At 33.8% G+C, this 14352-nt stretch overlaps 1 protein-coding gene across 1 annotated transcript in view; it reads left to right on the forward strand.

Moving 5' to 3' along the window:
- The window catches only part of LOC149896407 (talin-2-like), a 94731-nt gene that overhangs the window by 64542 nt on the left and 15837 nt on the right, over nt 1-14352 (forward strand). The window contains exons 36-50 of the mRNA XM_090117382.1: nt 180-342; nt 1848-1975; nt 2572-2703; nt 3269-3454; nt 3807-3961; nt 4759-4902; nt 5404-5537; nt 6303-6415; nt 6823-6981; nt 7497-7657; nt 11221-11323; nt 11637-11767; nt 12317-12449; nt 12862-12985; nt 13601-13765. Of these exons, the coding sequence (XP_089973508.1) occupies nt 180-342; nt 1848-1975; nt 2572-2703; nt 3269-3454; nt 3807-3961; nt 4759-4902; nt 5404-5537; nt 6303-6415; nt 6823-6981; nt 7497-7657; nt 11221-11323; nt 11637-11767; nt 12317-12449; nt 12862-12985; nt 13601-13765 (2131 nt within the window). The remainder of the gene's footprint in view (nt 1-179; nt 343-1847; nt 1976-2571; nt 2704-3268; nt 3455-3806; nt 3962-4758; nt 4903-5403; nt 5538-6302; nt 6416-6822; nt 6982-7496; nt 7658-11220; nt 11324-11636; nt 11768-12316; nt 12450-12861; nt 12986-13600; nt 13766-14352) is intronic.

Consider the following 14352-nt stretch of genomic DNA (forward strand, 5'->3'; position numbering starts at 1 on the left):
TCAAATGCTGCAGACATGTCAAGAAATATCGTAAATGTATTTTTAATTATTATTTATACATTTTTTATTTATAATTTCTCAAAGAACACGACGCGGACGGATGTATTCGTGTTTTATTTTTAGCCTTTTTTTACACACATTTTACACACTTTTTTATTATTTATTGACTATTTCTCCAGGTGGACGTGTGCACAGAAGCTGCGCCTGGGCAAAAGGAATGTGCAGCAGCTATACGCAGTATCGAAAGTACTCGACCATTGTTAGGTGCACCGAGCCAGCCGCTCAACGATCTTGGTTACTTTGCGTGCCTCGACGCGGTTGTTGATCAGAGCAAGGCGCTGAGTAAGTGACAGACATACACACAAATACAAATAGTCAGTTTTCTAACATTATACCTAAAGTTCTTCCCCCCTACACACATACACAACTACTTAATATACTTCATACATTTCCTTTCCCATCAGGTAGTCTGGTAGAGATTGCTGCTTAGCAATAAGGCCGCCTCTTGAACCACCTATGCCTTTCTTTTGCATAAATGTTATTTTTTGTCATAATTTAGTTTGTGCAATAAATTGTTATAAATAAATAAATACACAAACACAATATGTCGTAAATCTTGAAACGCGACAAATATGTGACTTTTGAATCCTCTCCTGCAAAATTACACATTATTTTGACTTAGTAATATGATAACACGTGGATGAAAAACTATTTTCCCCTCTCTACTTCAAATATCTAATATAGTATAGGTAAACCAGAATCTGATGGCAATTAGGGAAATCAAAATTTTGAGTGTGCAACCCTAGGGAAAATGGACTGAACGATCTTGATACTGCGTATTTTTTATTTTGTCCTCAATATCATTAGTTATATTACACAAGTAGATAATACTGTATTTAATAATGAGATATCCACGTAATATTATGTAGGTACTTATTACATGTATAATATACATATTACTTTTCTAAAGGTAATACATAATATTATGTATTACACACCTATCATTGAATATAATATATCATTATGGCATGTGAAAATATGGATGTAATGATAATGCAGATCAAAACTTATTTACTATATTTAACGATTGTTTATAATTTTTTATAAAATAAAACAATAATAAAATAAAATCATGTTTATTTTCGTAAGATTTAACACATTATAAAATTGACTTGTACACCTTGGACTTGACAAATAGCCGAATTGGAAACTCCTGTTATAAGTTTTCATAAAATTATATTTTAATCAACAAACAATATTATATACCTATTTATAACATTTTTAATTTAAAGTATCAAAACGGGTAAGTCCAACTTAGCAATAAAATCTTTCACGCGCTTTAAAATTGAAAATTGTGATGAGTTTGACCCTTCTTCATCGAATATTTTTCTATACACATTGTAAACAACACCTCTTGCTTGTGATCGCAGCGGTTTTATCGACATTTAGAAGATTTTGAAGACAAAATCCTAAAAATTTATCATCAAAACAAATAATTTGACAACCAATTTGATAGTTTTCAAATTAAGTTGCCACATGAAAATCTTTAATTTTTTAAATATAAATATGCCATCAGATTCTGGTAGACCTATACACACGGACAATAATTCAGAATGTTCCTTAACAGATATTGCCATAAATAACAAACCGAAAAATATTGCAATATTTAAATATTTTGCAGAAATTTCTTGTCTCTTCCACTTGAAACTTTACAAACAAAAAACTAACGATATTTCGTACCGTGTCTTGTATATAAAATTTCTTAACTTTAAACATTTCAAACTTCATACAAAAAATATTTTATTTTTTCCCTTGTATTTAAAACTAATAATATTGTTATCCCACAGGCGAAGGCATGTCAGGAATGGCGAGTTCTATCAAGAAAGGTGATAACACGCACTTTGCACGGAGCGTCGCCGGTGCGGGTGCAGCGGTGCAGAGTCTAGTGGAATGTGCCGCACAGGCTGCGTATTTGGTGAGTTATTAGTTAATAATAAACACATAGAACAATATTAATTTATCCTTAATAATAAATACTTAAAAATCGATAATAATACATTTTAAAGCAGTACAAAGCGGTCTTACCAACATGACAGAGAAGATTCTTCATTGTTATAAAATTTTAGTCAAAATTACTGTCAAGAACTGAATTATAATTATCAAATTATAGGCTGACTCGAAGGATCGACGAAGGAAGAATTCTTTCCATAAAAAATTACTACTAATATCTACTCACAAAGCTTATTTAAGAATTCAGAATCATGGCCAGCATAATTGAATTCCAACGTATTCCTTATTTACAAAAAAATGTATTTGGTCCTTCGAGTAGTAAACATTGTTTACTTATAAAACAATCATAACAATTTTCTTAGCTTCTAAAAGCCTTTTGCACTAACTTTACTACCAACTATGATTCTGCACGAATTCTAATTTATTTATTTGAAAAAATTACATTACATAGATCCATTATTGTTAGTAATAAGTAATACCATTTCTAATGCCTCCCAACCAGACCACTAACTATGATTCTACACGAATTCTAATACAATTCCCACTGTCTCCCTCAACCAGACGGCGGTATCAGACGAAACGTCAACAGCCGGTAGAGCGGGTCTGGTCGATCAGGCGCAGTTCGCACGAGCTGCGGCCGCTATAGAGAGGGCTTGTGAAACTCTGTCTGACCCCAGAACTGATCAACACCAGGTAAGATAGCTAAAAATAATAATTATTTGTTAAAAAGATGTCGATAAATAGAAATTTGCTTGTCTTAAAAGTTTATAGCAATTTTTTCTTCATCGAAGACCTAAAGTCATATATTTAGCTTATGTTTTCTATTGCATAATACAGAATTAAAATTCTACGGTCAAGTTGTTGACATATAGTCATTAACAAGTATTAAAAAAAAACGGGCCTAATATAGAACCTTGTGTGACACCAATTTATAAATTGTGCTTAATAAGAATTTTCCTTTCAACGAAATCTTTTGAATTCTGTTAGATTTTAGTAAGAAGCTATATAAGCTATAGCATTATTTTTGATTCCATAAAAATAAAGATTTCTACATAATTTTTTGTGGTCGACACAATCGAAAGCTTTGGGAAGATCACAAAATAATATTTATCGAATTTTGCTGACTTACTAAATTTCATATACATTTTAACATCAATATTATTATGCTAACCGGTCACAGTATGTAGATGCGTATTATATCTTTTATTATGCGTACTATACTAATAAATACAATATTTATGTTTGTATGTATGTACAGGTGCTATCAGCAGCCACGGTAATAGCGAAACACACGAGCGCACTGTGCAACGCGTGTCGCGTGGCCTCGGGCCGCTCTGTGGAGGCGCAGAGCAAGAGACACTTTGTGCAAGCCGCTAAAGATGTGGCCAATTGTACCGCTGCGTTGGTCAAGGAGATCAAAGCGTTGGACGCTGCGTATACGCAGGTACGTGCGTTGTTTAAATGTATACAAGTTGTAGAACGCATTTTTGTAAAAAGTGATTGCCTGTTTCGTTTGGTAACGATATCACACGTGAACTGCTGGTATTACAATTTTTTGTTGTGTTTGTTATTGTTACAAGAAGCATTTTGTAAAATTGGTTAGTACGAAAAACGTTACAACGTTATCAAAATGGCTATACATCACCATTTCCCCTTATGTATAATGCAATAAATAATCATTTATTTAACACTATTTTATAATATTACATACACTTATTAACCAGGTTGCTAACTTATCCCGTTATAAACTCTTTTATGCAATATATGATGTATTTATGTATATATTTATTTTATAGGAAAACCGCAGTCGCTGCGGTGCTGCATGCGCGCCGCTGCAGGAAGCGGTGCGTTCCTTGGTACAATTCGCCGATAGCCCAGAGTTTGCTGCAGTGCCGGCGAGGATTTCACCGCAGGCTAGGCTCAACCAGCAACCGATATTGGATTGTGGCAGGTGAGGAGATATAACGCAGGAAAAACGCAAATAAATAAATAAATCTCTTTATTTGCATAATGTGTGTACAAAGATAACAAATTACATTATAGGTCGAATCAACACATTAGCCATGAATGGCGTGCAAATTATATTATCAGCTCCGCAACATTATTTTATATAAAAAGTACATTATTTCATTGTCTTACATAAAAGGTACACATTATATATTATATTCATTAGTCAAGATAAAAAATTCAACTCAACAACAACGCACTCGCTGCGGTGGTGCTTGTGTTTTATAATTTTGATAAAAAAATGTCTGAATTCAATTTAAACTTTGTCCACTTATCGGTGACAATTCAAAAATATTTGTTAAGCGTATTTATTTAATTTTTAAAACCTTATTAATTAATTATTATTGTACACTAGTTTGGTGACAGGTGAACAAGTTCATAGTGGTCTTTGTTCCTTTAAAATTTGATAGCTTTAGTTTTGGTGTGTTAATAAGAAATTGATAGTCATAAGCCATTGGTAAGACACGATTTTGGCCGCGTCATAATAGAAAATTAACAGTAATACTTACTTACTTCTATCATTCATCTATACTAATATTATAAAGAGGAAAAGTTTGTAATTATGTATGTATGTATTGTTTTCACGCATAAACCTCTTAACCGATTTTGATGAAATGTGGCACAGACAATCTTTAGACCCTGAGAAAGAACATAGGCTACTTTTTATTGCGAAATATGTACCACGGGCGAAGCCGGGGCGGGCTAGTCTATTATAAATTTAACAATATTTCCGTTCCCCAGGAGCATAATATCCGGTTCCTGTTCAATGCTCGACGCAGCACGTGCACTTGCACTTGCTCCGGCAGATCGCGGCCATTGGCAGGCGCTCGCTGCACACAGCAAGACCGTGTCCGATAGTATTAAACAGCTGGTCGCTAATATACGGTGAGTGTGGATAGACGGACAGATTGACAAACAGCTCTGACACGTGCACACACAACATGTCTAATAAAAATACACGCATGCAAATTAACTGGAAAAATAGCGCGTTGTGGTCACAGAAAAAACAGCACAACGCAAAATTCATAATATGGCTCTATTGATAACGTTCACAGTGCGTTTTTTATAGCGTTAGATGCAATTTATTAATACGTCACCGCCAAGTGAAAGACGTAGGTTCGAATCCATATCACAATCGAATTTTTGGATTCTTAACAATTTTTATAACAGCTTGACATAATGAGACATTTTTAGAGAAAGGCGAAAGACGCGGGTTCTAATCTCGCCTCATGATCGATTTTTAACAAATCTTCAAAAATTGCTCATTTATACAGCATTTGAATGCTATAAAACTAAATATATTAAGCTTCTTAAAATACAGTATTTTAATGAAACAAAAAATCGTTACAAAATGTTATTTTAACCCACCCTTATCGTCCGTGACAGTGAAAAAGCGCCAGGACAACGCGAATGCGCACGTGCACTTGACACGTTAAGTTCGCAACTACGGGAACTAGATCATATCGCTATACAAGCTGTGGGACAGGAGTTGCAGCCGCGACAAGCTAATACTTTGCAGGGTGAGTACGGGTGGATTATACCCGGAAAGAATGGGGATATAATTTTTTAAGCTATTGCATAGCTTCTATCGCGGGCCTTGAGCGCGGGGACCGAATCCAAAAATTCCGTAACGAAAAAACCTCACGCTCCCCACTCCGACGGGCGCGGAGGTGTGGCTTGAAGGCATAGCATGCAATAGCTTTACCGCGGCAGTCCCCGAGTGACACACGTCTTTTTTTGTTTGAAATAGTAATAATATGTCAGTAAGAAATAGTCAGGAGTCAGTTTCATAGAGAATATTGTATTTTTACATGTGTCCATGGTTATTATTAGACACTTTTTAACGTCAATTTTCATAGTAATTCAATGAATGAAATGTTTCAATCTTAACTGACAGATAAGCTGAACAAAACATACCGCAGATCTGGGAAAGTGGACATAAATTTTTCATTTGTATTTAAAGTACTTAAAAATTATTAGGATTAGTACCCATATGGGTATTAATCTATATGAAATTTAATGGGCTGCTGGACAAATATAGTTATAAATTCTTTTTTTGAAGTGAAACTTCTTTATCGGGGTTGGACAAAAATTTAGTGTAACATTTTTGCGTTACGCCGTACGCGTGACATTTTTGCGTTACGCCATACTCGTAACATTTTTAAGGTCATAAAGAAGTTTCACTTCTTACGTGTGTACTCTAGTACACGCATATTTTTTTTATTTCAGTAAGTCCAAGTCATATTTACATTTACATCTATTTATCAATTAATCTTCTTACACAGGTTATTGTGAACAAGTAGAAAACAGCGCTGCTGAGATCCTGGAACGCCTGGAAGCTGTTCGTGTAGCTTCCACTAGTGAGGCGGAGAACCTGGGACACTCTGTGCTGCAGCTGGTGAGTTCAACTCAAGATTCGTACTCAAACTTAAAGTTGAAATTTAGTTTTTGGTCCTGTTTTGTCCTTCTAGACTACACAATAAATAATTATCCCTTGTTCTTTCATTTCGACATCTACATATTTGGTCCTTCGAGTTTAGATTAACATACTTGGTTACTCAGAACTATATTTACTTTAACACGACCAAAACAACTAAATTTAGTCGTGTCAATTTGTGACGAAAAAGTGGACGAAATTTTCACCGCTCAGTCGTTATTTAAACCGGCATTGAACTATAAGAAAAACTATTTCACTTAAAATAATTCATTGTCTATTTTATTTTTTTGTGTCCATTACTACAAAAAATTGCAGTATTTTCATATTTATTATTATAATTCTTATGAATTCCTATGTTTTTCCCTCAGGTATCATACGCCGAGCCCCTAGTGGCAGGCGCAAGCGGTGCAGCATCAAATCTCACGGAATCGAACGCACAGTCCGATCTCTTACAACACGCACGCACTGTGTTGGAGACCCTGGCGTTGCTCGTGACTGCGGCCAAACAGGCGGGTGGCAACCCTAGGGTGAGTTACTGTTAGGGCTGCTAGTTTTATTAACTTATATGGTCCTTCGAGCCCATATTTTCATATTTGTTCCATCAAATCTATATTTCTGTACATTTGTTGGAGACTTTATCTACACATTTGTTCTAGTCCATTTCTTCATATTTTATCCGTTGAAACTATATTTTTCACTTTTGTTTGAGTTTATACTTGAATTTTTGGTACTTTGAGATATATCTATATATTTCCTCTTTCGAATCTACATTTTTGTTCCTTCACATCTATATTTTCACATGATTAAAGACTCGAAGGACCAAAATATGTGAAAATATAGAAATACTTTTACTACATATTTGGACGTCAAATCGAGATTTACGTTTTTGGTCCTTCTAGTCCATATTCAATAGTAAGCTGTATTAACTTTAAAAAAAACTTTCGCTCTCCCTCAAAGTTCACTAATATGTATTTTTTCACATTAGTATATATTTTAACACTTGGTCCTTCGAGTCCCATCTAACCTCTCGCTCACCCTGCAGGCTCAGGGTGCTCACGCGGAGGTGTCCGCTCAGGACTCGCTCGCGCGCGCCGCTCTGAGCGAGCTGAGCGAGACGGTGCGCGCGCTGAGCGCCGCGCGCGGGGACGCCGGCCCGCTGCTCGACTGGATAGCGAGGTCGCTCAGCCGGCTGACGGAGCAGCGGTGAGCACATACACACATACAAACATACGTGCACATACTCATACATGATATACATACAGATATACATACAGATGTACATACTGATATACACACAGATATACAGGGTTATTTGTAAAACACCAGCAACCTCGCAGGACGAGATAGCTAACATCATAAGTAATATGTGACAACATTTATTCTACGACTTTTGATAATTTGTTACATTTTATTTTCATACAAAAATAAATATTTATTTAATTTTCCGTATGTTACACTAAATTTTTTTCCAACCCCGTTAAAGAAGTCTCACTTCAAAAACCGTTATATACAGCCTTTCTTTTCTAAGAATGAATTGAAATTTTCTTAAAATAATTCTCATAAAATCACTTTTTAAGATATAATATTTTGATACATTTATTAAAATTTTGTATCGTTAAAATTGATATTGTGTCTCCTAAATATTTTCCTTTATTTAGAAAATACCACTGTGTATCCTAACCAATTTCTTTAGTAGTCAATTTACCTTCATTCTTTTATGCAGTTCTCTTTATCTCCTGGTAAACGATAGTTTCTTATAGTTGTTCTTTTACATCTATAGTTATTTTTTTCATAAAAGGTCACGAACGGTAGTTTCCTGATATATTTCTATAATAATTATAACTATGTTTACAGTAAACTTAATTTAAAAATATCATATCGATACAGGTAAAATAAATCCAAAATCTTAACCATTCACGCTCTAACCACGCAAGCGTGCGTAAATAGCCGATCCGTCATACGTTTATAAATAACCGCCCAGATGTCGGGTTAAGGACATGCTATAGAGTATAGGATATACTAGTTGTGCACGTTGATTCGTCTGTTTTGATTTTAGTATAGGTGGGAATAATATATCTTAATGTGTTTCATTATAAAATATCTAAATATGATATTTTACTCAATGTAGGGGTAGTAATTATTATCTTCATCTTCTTGAATTTAAAAATTCGACAAAATATACTTTTTGACTATTTACTAGTAGTTTTCAACGAATACTAATACAAAGAATGAATATAATTATGTTTTAAACATGTGAAATAGAGTCGAAGAAGACATGTCGAGTGTAAAATCTTATGTTTCTTCGACATGTTGTATATTTCAATATTATGCGGAAACTAAAGTATAACAGTACATTTATTTACATAGACATAGCTTTCTGACGACACGGGTTACTTTAAAATTGGGGAAAGAAAATTTTATGTTTCTTGGACCGGAGTGCTTAATAAATGACATTTTTAATCAATATCTCATAATATTCGTCAACGTAATGTATGTAATTATATTTATTACGCTTAGGTCACCGTTAGTTGAAGTTTGGATCTGAGCCAAGCGCAGAGCACTAACCAGCTGATTTTTAGCTTAGCCTAGTGGTATTGATCTTGCCGTTACTGAATTTAAATATGCCTTTAAAGACTTTAGCAAATAAATTCATAGCAATTAGTAGTGAATACTTTTTAAGACAGTTGCAGAAAAGTTTTTCAAAATGCCTCAAATAGTACTGTAGTATTTTACTTCGATATTAAGTGCAAAAGAAGTCCATCAATATATAATTTTTTGAAAACATCATCACTCAGATGCCTCAAGCAAGAATATATTTTATACCAAATATTATAATTTACGGCCAAAAAAACTTTCCATAAGTTGTGTTTCTTTGGAATAAAAAGTCAGTTGGAATGTCCCTACAAACAAAATTAACTTTCGTTTCTTGCTTTAATATTTATTAAATTAAATTTCACTGGAAATAATATCAAAATTAGTGTTTATATTTCATAATATAACGTAATATATGCCGCCAATAATTTAGTGTTCAAGTCATTACCAAATGGCCTAGGTCGCGATCAGCCGTCCGCAAGAACGCACGCGTACGCACCGTGCGGTCAATGTCGTAATATTTGCGTGTTTTGTTTATATTATTTGATATTGAAGTGAAACTTCTTTTTCTAAAAATTTAGTGTAACATTTTTTCGTTACGCGTGACATTTTTCCGTTACGCGCCATCTTTTTCTTATCCCTACCACGCGTGATTCGACGTATTTCTGTAAAGTTGCATATAGTAAATTATTCTTTTGAAAAATAAGGTCATAAATAAGTTTCACTTCTTACGTGTGTACACTAGTACTCGCACACATTTTTTTTTGTTTACTATGTGTTGAAGAGTGGATAAAGTTATAGTTTCGTAGTGAAAAGCGAAAAATAGTTTCGTATTTATTTATTTAAATAAATAAATAAAAGTGAAAAAGTGTTGGGGTTTTTGTTGGGGACATGTAAGTTTTCATCTGTATAAGGATAAAGTTATAGGGGTATAGTGAATGTAAGTTTTGTATATCAAAGTATAAGAATTGAGATGATAGTTATGTGCGAATTAATCGGCTTGTAATTTGTGTATTTTTGTGTATGGTAGGATGCATTAGTGAATGATATAGGCCTAAGTCATCTACAGTTATAAGTGTTCTCATATGTTGCCGATTTTAAATGGTTCGAAGTATGAATAGGTTTTATTCTGGTCATATATAATTTGGAAATGTCATAAAATACCGTAGATTAATGTTATTACTGATCAGCTGTGTCTGATAAATACTCCGGTATGCGTGTCAAGCATTGTTAAAAATTATTGCTCAATTACTATGCATTTAATAAGGTTTGGATAAATTATCATTAGAATTTTGAAATTTTACGTCTACCCAAACGGTCTAGTATTAAGGTCAACAAAACAATAAAAAGCAAGAAGATGAATAAGGTCAAGTACATTAATGAATGACTAAGCTCTTACAATTATTTCGACCAGTGATATAACACTAGGAAATTTTAATTTCTTACCTTGAAACTAACATTAAGTCGAGCATAAAATTTTATACATTTCACGCTGAGTGCCAGATCTTTTAATTCCTGTATCATGGTTTTAATGTATCCTTGTGCTGAAATATTTTTAAATAGAGCATAATACAAATCGTTGCAGTTCCTTGCTTTTTATTTTAATACTAGATTTCCGCCCGCGGCTTCGCCCGCGTATTCAACGAAAAACCCGCATAGTTCCCGTTCCCGTGGGATTTCCGGGATAAAACCTATCCTATGTGTTATTCAAGTTATCCTCTATATGTGTGCTAAATTTCATTGTATTTGCGTTCAGTAGTATTTGCATGAAAGAGTAACAAACACACACACATCCTCACAAACTTTCGCATTTATAATATTAGTAGAATTTCCTCTTTTCTGAATTTTATAATAACATTACTACTACAGTTTGGTTAAAAGACGTATAAAATATTTCCATAGATGATAATCTATTATAGCTCCCAAATAAAGATACATAATATGTATCTTTATTTGTATCTTTATTTTGGTAAAAACATGTTTGGAATATTATTCCAAACATGTTTTTACCGTATACACATGCACACACACACACCTTCAAAATATTATATGAAATCTACGTATTCTAATCTAAATTTTGTTAAAAATAATAAAGAATATCAGCAAAGTGTTACAAAATTGGTCCATATTAAAGGAACTTTTCTTTGTTTTTTATGTATGATTTTAATTTACAGAATGTCGCTTATTGGCTCATACGATGAGACGGAATCGTTCGTCGACTATCAGACACGCATGGTGGCTGCCGCCAAGGAGATTGCTAAACTTGCTTCCGATATGGTAAGTTGACTCGTGATACTAGTTTTTCCTATAGATTTGTCTTTTACTCATTTAGATAATATAATATGTTAGGCTAGATAATGTGGTTTGGATCGTTGGAATACTCATTACGACCGTCAATCACAGTTGAAAATGTAGTGATTTCATAATTTTCTAAAGATGTAAGTCCTTATATTTTGATATTTAGTTTTATAGCATTCAAATGCTTTATGAATGAGATTTTTTAAGAATATAAAAAATCGATAACGAGGCGGATTTTGCTGTCATTATTTTCCTTTTAGATTGCTCCTAAAATACCCAATTCCTATTACAGACAGCAAAAGCGGCTACGGAACCATCCCGCCTGTTAGAGATCGGCAATGAAATGTGCCAGAAGTATGAGAAACTGGCGTCAGACAGTGTCGGCGCATCTGCTACCACGCCTAATGCTGATATTGCTAATCGGTATGCATTTATTTCTATTGGTTTGGGTATTTTTGAATTTGAAGAAGTTTTTAGTGATATTTAAAGTGACCAAAGTGAATATTTTAGCATAAAATAGTTAAGCATTAAATATGAAGCACCGTTTAAACCGTACTTTATTTGTAAATGTTTTGTTAAATCTAGTTAATTTCACCAAATATAGGAAACATGGCATATAATACAATCCAGCTAAGAATAGGATCGATTCTGTACCATTTTGTGGCGTTATAGGTGTTGTTTCAAATTATTAATTTAAGTTGATAATATTTACTAATACATTCGTTATTAGAGTCAGAAAATACAAGAGAAACTATTAATGATGAATACAATCTAAGGATTTCTAAGTGAATCGTATTTTAAGCTTCATTTGACACTTAATTTTTACATAACAGTCATGGACTTTCCTATTCTAAGTTGGATATTATAATAGATAGGTATTTACCATTTATCTAGTTGTGAAAACACATACATTTTTATTGGTTTCTTGCACACATGAATATATTTGAAAACATTGCTATGTTTGTCGTCCAGGATCCGCGTGTGTGCCGTAGAAGTGGGCGAAGCTGTCTCTGAATTGGTCAGAGCTGGTGGTCATTGTCGCTTAGCAGCTATACCGCAGAACCAGCGGGCGGTCGGTGACTGTGCGAGACGGGTGAATGAGAAGGTGGGTACAGGGTACAGGATATAAGGTACAGGGTGGTAGGGTACAGGCGAATAAAAAATAACTTACGGGTTAAGCTATAGAAAAGTAAAACAACGCCAAAGGTGGGTACAAACAAATAACATTGTGAACTTTGTTCTTTGTTGGGTACTAAAATATAGATGGGTGCAACATACATACAGAATAATGATAGAGAAGGTGCGTACATGGGTACAGGGTGGTAGGGTACAAGCAAATAAATTAAATTACCATGTTGGGTACATATTGATAAGAAAAATCAAAAGTATTATAGAAATACACACAGAAGAGTAAAACAGGTTTTAATAATCTGGCCACAATGACGAAAGAAAATATTTCCATTTTCTTTAATAAGCTTATAAAACTGCATATATATTATTATTTTTTTGTTTCTCAGGTGGTCTCAATGCTAAGTGCTCTACAAGCGGGTTCCCGAGGCACACAAGCGTGTATCGACGCAGCGGCTACCATCGCTACTATTATAGGAGACTTGGATACTACCATACTGTTCGCTAGTGCCGGTAAGTTTGGTAGGAATTGGTAGAAAATGGTTCAATATTGAAAATTGTTAAAAATAGTTTTGGTAGATTAAAACTGATTACTAAATGGTATTTGATTTTAAGCCTTAAATTGTCAGCCGAAAGCCGAATTATTATCCTATAGTTTTTTTAATTCGAAAGTTTTTAAATATTTCTGTCATTCTTTGACATAAAACTACACAATCAAGTTAGCTAAGGCGTTGAGGCTTTTGTGCATTATGAGTTGACACATTTGACACAGAATTGAAATAAACATAAGCTCAAACATTTATTTATTCGATTAGACTTCTTCTAGAGGCACTTTTGAATCGTAATATAAAGGATGAGGGCTCGAGTCCCGCCTCGTGATCGAATTTTTTCTATTCTTTATAAATTTTCCATAAAAGGCCGGCAAAGCACCTGTAACACTTCTAGTGTTACAAGTGTTTATGGGCGGTGGTGACCACTTAACATCAGGTGGCCCATCTGCCCTTTTGCTTGCTCTGACATAAAAAAGAATTTATATGTGATAATATATTTTTACCATTTACTACATAGCTTAGGTACTAATACAAAAGCTACATACATATTATATACAAGAAAACTAACCATTCACAGGTACACTGCAATCAGACAAAGAGGGAGACACGTTCTCCAACCACCGCGAGGGTATTCTAAAAACGGCTAAAACATTGGTAGAAGACACAAAGAGTCTGGTCGGTGGTGCCGGCGGGTCGCAGGATCAGTTGGCGGCCGCTGCACAAAGTGCTGTGGGGACTATTAGTGAGTTTTTTTTTTGTAGATAGTGATTTTTTAGAGTAACACCGATTTGGATAGAGATTAGAGAAGAAATAACAAAAATTTGACAGGTCTGCATTATACAAATACTGCGCATTTTCTTTTTCATGTTTATCGTAAATAAAGAATTATTATTATAAGTCTTGAAAACTGAATTTTTAGCTGTATACGAGTTTGAAACTAGTGTTATATTTACAACTCAAACTTTAAACTCAAATTGGTATTGTTTCTATTTACCTTTATAATTCAGAATATATCATCAGTAAATAATACAATCTCAAATCTGATGTCATTAACATAGACTTCAAATAAAAACAGACCTAATATAGAACCTTGTGGGACACCCATTTGTATAATGGAGCTAGGTGAAGTTTCAACGTTTCAATGTAACCTTTCTGATTCGGTTGGATAAATAAAAGGCAATTAGATTTTGAGCATTATTCTTGATTCCACAATTCCTCGATTTAAAAATTGTTTTCTTAATAATATCTTATGTTCAACATAGTCGAAAGCTTAAGATAAATCAAAAACCAAAATTCTTTCTATATTTTCAATTTAAATATTACTTTTAT

This window comes from Colias eurytheme, chromosome 28 (assembly GCF_061535395.1).
Source record: "Colias eurytheme isolate Ceu_HAF_F1 chromosome 28, ilColEury1 Martin Lab GWU primary, whole genome shotgun sequence".
NCBI lineage: Eukaryota > Metazoa > Arthropoda > Insecta > Lepidoptera > Pieridae > Colias > Colias eurytheme.